This window comes from Polistes fuscatus, unplaced genomic scaffold, assembly GCF_010416935.1.
Source record: "Polistes fuscatus isolate 324 unplaced genomic scaffold, CU_Pfus_HIC Scaffold2, whole genome shotgun sequence".
Classification (NCBI taxonomy): domain Eukaryota; kingdom Metazoa; phylum Arthropoda; class Insecta; order Hymenoptera; family Vespidae; genus Polistes; species Polistes fuscatus.
Window position 1 is genome coordinate 7,416,819 of NW_025113096.1, and position 12,024 is coordinate 7,428,842.

A 12,024-nucleotide genomic window follows, 5' to 3' on the forward strand; every position below is an offset into this window, starting at 1 on the left:
GAATCAAAATAATTCCTATCTTTCGTTTTTTCTTTCTTTTTTCTCTTTAAAAGTATTCGAGATTTGTCTTGATCATTTCTCCGACCTCTGTGATATTTCGGAGAATAATGATCAAACGATCCGCTTTCAATATCTACATCCGAGCAATTGCATGTGCAACCATTCGATTTTCCTTTTTCTTCTAGATGACTGAATTAAAAAAAAGATTTACAAATATATCATATCTTCACTTTCATTTCATATAGATGATACCACACATTGTTAAGAATTTAAATTATTTTAATAATTACATCGATCTTCCGTTCATCAATTTTGCACGTTTCCATTTACGAGTTATGCAAAGTAATATGATGCATGTAACAACGAAAAAAAAACCAAGAAGAAGGAAAAGATTCAACCATCGCATATTTGTTGAACTTCCGTTCGTATCAATTACTTGTTTATTTTCAGTCATTTCATTGGCCTGTTTTTCTTGACTATAAGATAGTATATGTATATAAAAATAATTAAATGATAAGTGTGTAACCATGAACGATGCAATTTAAATTAACATACGATGTCCTTTTTTCATCGATCGGAGACACGTTGTGTTGATTTTCATGAACTTCATTCGTGCAATTTTCGTCCATTCTTTCATTCTTTTCTTTCTCCTTACCAAAAAATGCTTTCTCCAAACTCTTATATGAATTTCGTTTTGAAATTAAATGAGGTTGTCTTTTGATGATAGCATTGAAAGATTTGATATTTCTACTTCTTGTTATATATTTTGCTAGATCAGGCCTTCCTAACATTCTCAAAGTCAGATCCATTGTCTCGCGAATATTAAAATTTTCTTCTCCTTTTGTTTTGTAACATACACATATTATTAATTGCTATTGTTTTTAACAATTATATGAATTTTCAAGAGATGATTTTTTAAGCACTGGTATATTTTAATAAATAAAATAATCGACATACGGTTACTGAAAGAAAAGACCTCAATGTTATATGAACTCTGTTTTACCGTATTAGCACCTAGGTAATTATGGTTCCAATTTTCAAGTCCGATTAAACAATCCCGATTAGTAATTCCATCGTTGTAAGAATATTCTCGTAGAATCCTTGTTGTATGTATATCAGGAATATATTTCATCGAGGCGTTCATTATTTTTATTAGTTGAAGACATTCCAAAGGATTTAATCTCAACGATAAATATTCGAGTTCCTTTTGATTGAAACTTTCCTCCTCCATCATTGCATTAAACAAGTCATATTTCTAATATAATATATATATATATAATTTTTAAGTAATAAATTAAAAAAATAATAAAGTAGTAATAAAACAGTAATAAAATATATATAATATATTATTTTTATATATATAATCTATATAAAAATAATAAAATATATATAATTTCTTTTTTTTTTTTATAAATTTACAGTAGAAGCGGGTACGAATACTCTTTAGGCTCACTATATATAAATGCATTTTAATTTATTCAATTTTTGCATTTAATAATGTAAAAAGTCATAACCTATATTATATTATAAAAATCAATTCACAAAAAGATGTGAAGACAAAAAATTATTTAATAGATGCGTAAGTAAAAATAGAAAATTAATATGTAACTCACTGTTATGAAAATAATTATTACAATATAAATGTTACGTACAAATCGCATTGTAGAAAAATATTTTAAAAAGTCCAAATTTTTTTACCATCAAGCATCCTTTTATTATTACGAAAAAAATAAACATTCGATAGGTAATATCTTCACGGTTAATGAATATTTTGACATCCAATAATTTAGGAATTGCGAATGGTATCGATACGTAATTTAAATTTTTTCATTGGTAAAATTATTAATTAATATATATATATATTCACTGTATGTATATCCTCAAACACATCTCTGAGAATAAATTGTGAGAATATTTATATTTAGTGCTGAAAAAAAAGGTTAAGTTAGTAAATTAAAAAAAATATTAAAAAAAAAAAGAATTGTTACAGTATTTGATTTATTCGAATAAAATAAATAGTTATTCACAAATTATTTTATTACGTAAGTACATATACATTTGTTTAAAATAAAATAATCATATAAATTATCAATAATCTCTTTTTAGATCCTTTAGATGGAGAAGAAGATCGGCAAGATTTTGTTTCTTTATTCAAAATGAATGAATTAAAAAAGTACCAAAATTTGCAAGCAAAATTAAATAATTTATTACAATTAAGCAGTACCGAAATCTTCTTTTCATTAACGTCCAGCGAGGCTGTTCAAAAGTCGTCGACTCGGTGTGTGTAAAATGAATTTATTTATAAAAGGAAAATATAGTATAACGTAAAATTATAAAAGTATACTTTATGATATACTCGGGTGGGTTGTAGATATTACTTATTTTTTTCTTAATGGTATCATGATTCTTGATATCATTCGATATAGTTATTTAGATGATTTCATTTTTATTTTCAATTAATAAGGATCTGGAATATATATAATATAACGAATCAAATGAGTACTTTGCTTTATCTACGATTGTCATAATATTACAATTTTACATTTAGAGATTATTACGGCGAAAATATTACCACTATTCCAAGGAACAAGAGTAATAAAGATTTTAAAAGAGAAAACAGGATGGATTTAGATAAATTTGTTCCGTTTTTAAATAAAACGCAATTGCAAGAAGGTAAGGGTACATAGATTTTTTTTATGTGGAAATTTGAAAAATGATAATGTGTATTTTTAGGAATTTCTTCCTATAAAATGTCACTTCAAACTGCTGGTATTGTCGTCATCGTAGTGATAATTCTAACTTGCTGTTGTACATTGTATTTAAGAAACAAGTTAATGGCCTTAGTACATAGGCTAGTAGGAAGAAAGACAAAAGATAGGTAAAAGTAATAGAACAAAAATTCTTATTTAAATTTATCTAACAAATATATTAAAATTTATGATATAAGAGAATATATATATATATAATAAGAAAATATTCGAACAGATTGAATTTTACAAATATACACATTTTATATTTAAATTTCATATTAATTAGAGAATTATTGCCGGTGGATCTTGAAAAAGGTAAAGGAGAATTGAAAAGGGGTGCAACGAGTCTAAGAAAGCTGCAGAAAATAGAAACCAAGCCAACAATTGAAGATGTAACTTATCCTGCACCGCAACATGTTATGACAACAACTTCCAGCGTTCAAGCCAAACCATCATCAACTACATGTTGCAAATGTTTTAAAAAAAAAAAAAAGAAAACTCGAAAGAAGCACAAACGATGATAAAAATTAACTGTTGATTTTACTATTGCAACAATTTATAAGGAAGAAAATTATTTAAAATCCTTATCAATTATTGTATAATTGTTAGATAAATGCTAATAGTTAATAAAATTTAGAAATTAATGATACAAGATAATAAAATAGTTAGAAGGTTAATCAAAGAAACTTGGAATGTATCTATGCTTTCGTAAAAGTATAAACAAATCTTTTATAAATTTTTAAATACACGATTGTAAATATTAATAATTAAAAATCAATTAAATATCAATAAGTTTTTTTTTTTTTAATTTTTTATAAAAGTTTTGAGAACATTGATCTAGACTTAACTTTTTATCACCTTATACACATTTTTATGTAAGAGACCAAACTGAGTGGCATTGATTTATAAACCTGACGATCTTTAAAAAAAGATTCGTTTTCGATCAACATTTACTTTCTGTTAGTAATCTAAGGCATACATAATTGTAATCAATCAATGAAAAACTCAACTTTTCATTTAATCGTGTACTTATTTGTGCATTTTGCATTACCGTATGTTACTTTCTGCACGATCGATGTTAATTTGAATCAATTGGAATATATCGCTGCACGTTTAGATCCATTCGAATGTCGGCGTCTTATTGCTGCTCTTCATTACACGTCTTATGAATTGCCGATGAATTTGGCGGCAGCGGGTAAAATAAATTAATTAAAAAAAAATATATATTGACATTTATATGAGAGCATAATGGTGACTTAAAAATTGCTATAAACAAACTCTTTGACAATTAAAAGTTTTTTTTACTAATACAATGTTTGAATTTCTTTAAAAAAAAATGTTGCACGTTTTATGCTAAATTAAATTTACACAATTAATAACGAACCAAGAATTGTTAATACAATAAAAAAATAATTTAGATAAAAATGTAAAGTTCAGAAATATAAGGATATCATAATGTTTTTATAAAACAATTGTATTATAGAAATACAAAATAATTAAATAAAAAAATAAAAACAAATTATATCGACAGAACGGACAGTAGATGAGGATATTCCGTGTATAAGACAACTTATTCATTGGAACAGTTCACCGGCTGAAGGTCTTGGTCAAAGTCACGAAGCTTTGGTTCATCGACTCCGGACATTGGGTCGTGATGATTTAGCTAATTGGCTTGGAAAATCTACATTTAAACAGCTTGGAATGGATATGGCCAGAATTATGGATCGACCATTTGATAAATTAGACGAACAAGAAACTGAGACGTCGTTAGTTATATTTGATATCAAAATAGACAATATTAAGTAATTCATGTGTCAGCTAATGATTAAAAAAGTGGTTTAAATTTACATACATTAAAAAATTTTTTTTTATGACATAATTTAAATTTATGAAGTATATAATATGTTTAAACATTCAAATTTGAAATGAGACAGAAACTTATTAGTAATCTTATTAACAGTTATTCGTTAACAATCGATCCAATTGAAAACCCCGAAGACGATGATTTTTGGTCTCAATTAAATATCGTCTTATTGGCAATCATGCTAGGTTTAATGGGAACTCTATTAATATTAATAGGATATATTATTTTTTATATAATTAAAGTGCGTTCTCGTAAAACAAAGTACAGGTAAATATGCAATATGATTAGTTTTATATACTATTTAAATTATTTCATTGTAATATATTATGTTATCATTTTAATATATATGTATTTTTCTATAGAAAAATGAAGCAAGAGGGAGACACCGAAAAATTATTTAAACCATTTGAAAAGGAAAAACAGAAAAGCAACAAGGCAAAACAGATGCCACATAATATTGATAATTTATCTGATTAACGAGAAATATATTAAAATAGCTTTAAACAGAAATAAGATTTTGTATAAATATAACACATACGTAGCAAATGTAATGGATGCGTGAAATATCAACCCATAATATCGCTATACTAGCGTTCTCTAACGAAATTATTTAGAACTTGATTCAAACTTTTCGTTTAACTATTTTTTTTCGATACGAAAGATAATGAAAAGTATACGATTAAAAATTAGGTATGTATATTTAAAAAAGTTTCTTTCGTGAAATGAAGAAAAAGAATATTTTTTCCAAAAAATATTTACTATAGATATTAACAAATTAAGAATAAAAAAAAGAACAATTATATTATTTTAGTTTTTATATTGATTTCTTGTTATAAAGGTTATATTTAATTAGAAGATGTAATATTTAGATAATTCTATAGAAGAGTATTTTCATGAATCCATAAGCACATAAGTTAAAAATTGCTTATTTACATAAATATATGTGTATGTATGCGTGTATCGGGTATTATTTAGGATAATATTTAATTATGTATTTAAAAATAAGTATGTATATACGTACTTATAAGGTGTTTTAACATATCGATACTCGAAGTATCGTATAATAAAAATAATCGACTAATCGAACAAGTAGAAGAATCGATATAAAAAGTAAATCGATGTAATTAGCGGCCGTTTCTATATCAATTTTACACCGACGTGTTTGGTTTATCATAATATTTTGTGATGTATTCGTACAAATATAAACAGAAGAATTAACTAAGAAAAATATATTGTTCGAAGGGTCGAAATATAGGCCTAGTCAAGATAAATTAGCCATTTCATGATGCTTTATACTTATCTTAGCAACTCTATTATTGACAATTCTTTTGCGTAATACATGATACCGAGAAAACGTGCATTTTATTATTGGTTATAATAGTAATAATAACACCATGATAACTAAATTAAATGTAAATTTAATAATTAGGAGTCATTATTAATCAATTGAATTTAAGTGATATTTCATGAAATATGTATATTGCGCATTATACTGATACATTAGTTTCTGTAATAGGCTGAGTCTTAATTAAGGTAAGCACTAATGTCAAGATTTTGATTAAACAATATGTTCTACCATTGGGGTTAAATCCGAGTAAATCACAGAAAAGGATGCGTCATTAAGAAAACCACAATATGTACATGTTATCTAAATAAGGACTAAAAATAATACATAATGTAAAAAAAGATTTGGCAAAGCAAAGAAGTATCTATGTATTCCAACTGTGTTTGCTTATAAGTCATGAAGACTACCTTTGTAAAACCTTGAAAATAATATCTACTAATCTACGGTTTTGGATAATATGATTTGCCTTAAAGTTACGTTTCAATCATCTTTTTAAAAAAACAAAACTTAATATAAGAAATCTTATCTCAACGCTAATTTATAATATCATCTTAGACACAAACTACGATGGCTGACAACACAGAAAGTGAACAGTATCCGCTTCACAAATGTATCTTTCAAGGGGACATTAAAACTTTGAGTTCATTAATCAGAACTCACAGTCTCAGTCAAAAAGATAAACAAGGTTCGTCTTAATAATTTCATGACTATTTTGACTCTGAAAGTTTATGCGTTCTGCATACATGCATATAGAATAGTAGGTAGTGATCTAAATTTGAATACATGTACATGTAACTAAGTATGTTTTAAATAAAGTATATTGTATCTTTTAGGAAATACACCTCTACACTTAGCTGTGATGTTAGGAAGAAAAGGTAATACGATGAGAAATTTGTCATTAATATCGGCTATATCAAATAGATGAATATAAGACTACTTTTCAAGTAGAATGCACAAAGAATAAATGATGTTACAGAATGTGTTCTGTTATTACTCGCCCATGGTGCACCTGTCAAGGTTAAAAATTTAGCCGGATGGAGTCCTTTGGCAGAAGCTATCAGTTACGGAGACAGGCAAACTAGTGAGTTTTTTAAATATAAACATTTTTTATATTCAATATTATTAATATCAAACTAAGTAATAGTACTTTCTTATAGTATCATCTTTAGTAAGAAAATTAAAACAACAAGCAAGAGAACAAATGGAGGAAAGAAGGCCAAGCTTAATCGCTGCTTTACATCAAATGGGTGATTTTTATATGGAGTTAAAGTGGGACTTTCAAAGTTGGGGTATAGCAACAACATATTCTTCACATATTATATTACTGCAAATAATTAAATATTTTCAATATTATTCAAGCTGTTATTTAATCTATAATAATAAATGAATTCTTTCAGTGCCTCTACTATCAAGAGTATTACCATCAGATATATGTAGAATATATAAAAGTGGAGCGTCAATTAGAATGGATACTACTCTTGTAGACTTTAATGATATGAGATGGGAAAGAGGTGACATATCGTTTATTTTTAATGGAGATAAAAAACCTGGCAAATCTTTGACTATCCTTGACAATAAGGCTAAACTTTATCAGCGTTTGAGATACGAGGTGTTTTAATTTTATTTTATATATATAGTACGTTTATATAATTTTTTAAAAATCTATATTAACATTATTATTTTTAGGAGACAGAGATTGAAATTGAAAATGAAGTTGACATCCTTATGTCTAGCGATATAATGGCTACTCAAATGTCGACCAAAGGTATAACTTTTACAAGAGCTCAAACCGGATGGATTTTTAGAGAAGATAAAAGGGTATTTAAGTGTAATAATAATAAATGATCGTTTTAGTTAAAAACATGGAAATATAAGTCGCATGTAAATTATAACAAAATATTTTTTCTAGGAAATGGTAGGACCTTTTACAGCTGATTTTTATCAAATTAATGGTATGGTATTAGAAAGTAGAAAGAGGCGAGAACATTTGAGCGAAGAAGACTTGCAAAAGAACAAAGCTATTATGGAGTCCCTTACGAAAGGAAATTCGCAAGGGTTTGCAAACGACGAAGTAAATAATTTCGATTTTCTTTTCTTTTCATGATATAGACTAAATAATATTCCTAATGTTCTAAACTTGTTTTAGCCTCCTATGAGAAGAGCATCGTTAAATCCACCTCCAGAGTCAAATATTACATGGGAAGAATACATACTTGAACCTCCAGGACAATGTCCTCTTTTAGGAAGGAATATGGTTTATAAAGAAAGTAGTAAGCCTTTCAAAGCAACTGTTGCTATGAGTCCAGATTTTCCACTGACTGTAGATATGCTACTGAATGTTCTGGAAGTTGTAGCACCATTTAAACATTTTAACAAATTAAGACAATTTGTTCTAATGAAATTGCCTCCTGGTTTTCCTGTGAAAATCGATATACCTATTTTACCTACTGTTACGGCTAAAATAACGTTTCAAGAGTTTTCCTTTCGTGACGACGTTGATCCAGAGTTGTTTCAAGTACCATCGGATTATTTCAAAGATCCTATGAGGTAAGAACTTATTATAAATACTATAGTCAAGATATATAAAAGCGATGACGATATAAACCGTCTTTAAAGCAATGAATCGGACTGAGGCTTCGACCTAAAGCGATTTTATACTGAAGCGGATGTCTCTAGGAGTAATATTACCAGAAATGGGTTTTCGATAATCTCCATTTCCAAAAGACATAAACGTGTACAAACCTTCGCACACAAGATCATCTATAAAAGAGTATTAAAATACAAACATAAGTTTGTCAATTGTTACCTATAATGTCCAACTGTTATAAATTGAATCTACATTTCTGTTTAAGAACATACAATTTTATTCTGTAGATTTATATGTTTGTCAGAAATGATTTTTAGAGATAGCAAGTGAGCGAGAGAGAAAGAAAGAAAGAAAGAAAGAAAGAACGAAAGAAAGAACGAAAGAAAGAAAGAAAAAAAGGAAGAAAGAAAGAGAGAGAGAGAAAGAGAAAGAGTGAGTGTATGAAAGATTGATTGATTAACTTATCTTCATTCATATTCATATATGTTACAATTGCATTCTTAAAAATTGCATATATAAAATGACACATTTATTATTTATATATAAGTTATTTTGGCTCATAAGCCGATCTTATGAAAATAGTTTAAAATGATGCCGAAGACAATGATAGAATATGTAATGTCACTGAAATCTTTTATCGTCTTGACTTAATATTTAAGATATGGTAAAAATTCAATATAGAGAGCACTGGATCTATTTGAAGTTTAAGTAAAACTTAAGGCTAACTTCTCATCAATAATTTGTATTCGAATACAAATTGAGAATTAAATATTTTCATAAATAAATATCTAATGTCTTATTCACATCCTTCTGTTCTAAACGACCGTAATATTAATTCCACGTAGATCGAAACCTTAAGTATAACTTAAATTTTAAGTAGACTACAGAAACGTATGTGCCTAAACTTTGGTCAATAAAAAAATTAAAAAAAAAAGAACTAAAAATAAAAAAAATAAAAAAATAACAAAATAAAAATAAAAAGAGAAAAACCGTCCATCGTATAAGCGGCTAAATATATTTATTAAATTTATTCGAGAGATAATCGTAAAACAAAACAAAAATATATATATATTAAATATAATATATATATAGAAATATACAATTGTTCGTTTGTATTTTTAATATTTTGTTTTCTTGGTGTCGTTTTTTTTTCCTTTTTTTTCCTCCATATTCAAAAGAAACATTTCGTACGAATTTTGTGTGTCGTTTCCAGGTTTGACGTAAGATAAACAAACTGAAATTTTTCACAAGGTCCTTTTCGAAGATATCCAAGAGTAACGTTGATATTTTGTTCAATGGGACCATATGCTTTTTTATGCATTCTAAACAAATACCGCAACCAGATGATATAACGTTTACTTTGAAGTCGGCCTTAACAAAAAATAATAAAAATTTCTGAGCAAATACTTCGTATAATTATGCCTACAGAGAAAAAAACTAATAAAAAATTAACCAAAATAAAACTATATAAAAACAATAAAGTAAAATAAGATAAAATATAAGACAAAATGAAAAAACGGAAAGAGGAAAACTTTTTCCATGATTTCTAACATTCCGAATTGTACAGTAATTTGGTTGTGATAAATAGATTTATAACTCGTTTATCTAACATAAGCTAAATTTACAAAAAAAAAAAAACAAACAAAAAATAGATCACATATTATTGCATTAATAAATTATGTCGATCGAAGTGTAAGGGATGATTGTTGGTGGAAGTCAACAAAAAAAAAAGAGAAAATAGAAAGAAAAAAAAAATAAAATGAAAGATCGAAAAAATGAGGGAAAAAAATAGACAGAAAACAAAGACTAAATTAAAAAAATGCCATGCGTGTTTCATCATCAAAATGCCAATAATAAATAATTTTTGGTATTTTGAGAATTGTGTGCGGAGAAAATATAATCTAAATAAAATAACGACATTGACGTGCACGTGGAAAGGTTTTGGAAATATCTACTATCATCAAATTTTTTTTCTATTAAATCCGAAAGGCATATGAGAATCGGGCAAAATGAATTCAAACGGAGTTGAGATTCCCACAAATGGGCTATTATATATACTCTCGAATTCGATCAGTCCTTTCAAATCAAATAATCGATATCATATCGATTTAGTCGCATTTCGAGTCACGACCAAACTCATTCATAACTTTTGATATATCAATATGCAATCATTAAGTGATAGGCCGTCTGTACTACTGCGTATGTACCTCGATATGCAATAATTATGAATTTAATATTTCCTTGTGAATGATCAATCAAATAAACATTCTTTTGAAATTGATGTCATAGTAGCTGATTCTTTTCTATTCCATTTGTGTTAATACGACGATTTTATTTTAAAATATTCTATTATATGTGATTTTTTGGAAGAGAATAATAATAAAAAAATAAAAAATAAAAGAAATACAAAGATTCGAAGTAGAAATTATTCGCTTGATCCGACTTGATATGAGTCGCTCAGAAGCCAATGCAAGTTCAGAAAACAAAAATTGAGAAAATTAATGTTTTGTAATAAATTTGTTTTAAAAATTTTTGGTTTCTTAATTTGATCAAAAAAGTATATATATATATATAAATACTTTTTTCAAAGGGTAGGCTATGCAACAAAGCAAGCTATGTACAGAATAAAAACGTAAGTATTTATTGGGACATTGGCAGCATCTTAACGAATGTATGACTTTCATCTTTTGGCGGCTCAAAAAAAAAGAAAAAAAGCAACGAGTAAATCTTTAAATAACTAAAAAGAATATTATTTATTCCATTAAAATTTACAAAAATCAGAAAATATCGAAAAATGAACTTAACCGCATTGGTTTCTGAGCGACTCATATATATTGTAATTTATATAAAATAAAATAAACACGTACAGAGTTTATCTTTAGCACATTGAATTTATGATTGTAAGAGTTCATAAAACGTGAGCGTTATCTTCTTACAAATATGAAAAAAAATTAGATACAACTAAATATGTACTCACCTATCATATTTTAAAACGTAGAAGTACCAATTTACAATTAAATACTTGATATAAGGAAATAGTAATAAATTTCAACTCGAATCGTTTATCATAGCGTACCATCGAATATACAGAAGCTATTTTCTTCGTTCGTCTATTTTCTTCTTTTTATTCTTTTTTCTTTTCTTTTTTTTTCTTTACGAGATTAATTTAGGAGATCTTAACGTTTGATGGAAGCCGTGCGGAAGCATAATATCGGCTACGGAATATTTGCCATTACTGAAGAAACGAGCGCAAGGGATCGGAAAAGGGAGATACTACATTTTCTGCAACCCTCCTTTAACCACCCTCTTGTAACCTTCGAAACACATCGCTATTGGTCCATTTTTAGTTTTATGTTCCCTCTACGATATACAGCTTCTCCGGTAGAAGCCTTCCCAACCAGAACTTTCTTCTTATTGGCTTACATGCCATTCCCTTATTCTCCTTGTGCGATTTAATAAGCTGTTTTACGAGTTACCA

General features: G+C 27.3%; 1 protein-coding gene across 3 annotated transcripts; it reads left to right on the top strand.

Annotated features, from left to right (window-relative positions):
- The first annotated feature begins 5,721 nt into the window (after positions 1-5,721).
- LOC122516424 (ankyrin repeat domain-containing protein 13C) lies at positions 5,722-10,827 on the top strand. Of its 3 annotated transcripts, none has more exons than XM_043634212.1 (11): positions 5,722-6,147; positions 6,220-6,431; positions 6,515-6,644; positions 6,793-6,834; positions 6,936-7,040; positions 7,117-7,248; positions 7,357-7,568; positions 7,646-7,777; positions 7,869-8,030; positions 8,106-8,506; positions 9,760-10,827. In XM_043634212.1, the coding sequence occupies exons 2-11, from the start codon at positions 6,417-6,419 to the stop codon at positions 9,773-9,775; spliced, it is 1,347 nt and encodes a 448-aa protein (XP_043490147.1). In that variant the 5' UTR covers positions 5,722-6,147; positions 6,220-6,416; the 3' UTR covers positions 9,776-10,827. The 3 variants fall into 3 exon arrangements, with proteins under 3 accessions (XP_043490147.1, XP_043490146.1, XP_043490149.1); XM_043634211.1 differs by lacking the exon at positions 9,760-10,827 and adding an exon at positions 8,576-8,924; XM_043634214.1 differs by lacking the exons at positions 6,220-6,431; positions 9,760-10,827 and adding an exon at positions 8,576-8,924 and having other exon boundaries at positions 5,723-6,147.
- The last annotated feature ends 1,197 nt before the right edge of the window (positions 10,828-12,024 follow it).

What these genes read in the sequence shown, in the direction of transcription:
- LOC122516424 (XM_043634212.1), top strand. An exon ending in TTACGGAGACAGGCAAACTA is followed by an intron (nt 7,041 to 7,116) that starts GTGAGTTTTTTA and finishes ACTTTCTTATAG; the next exon opens with TATCATCTTTAGTAAGAAAA. An exon ending in ATCAGCGTTTGAGATACGAG is followed by an intron (nt 7,569 to 7,645) that starts GTGTTTTAATTT and finishes TATTATTTTTAG; the next exon opens with GAGACAGAGATTGAAATTGA.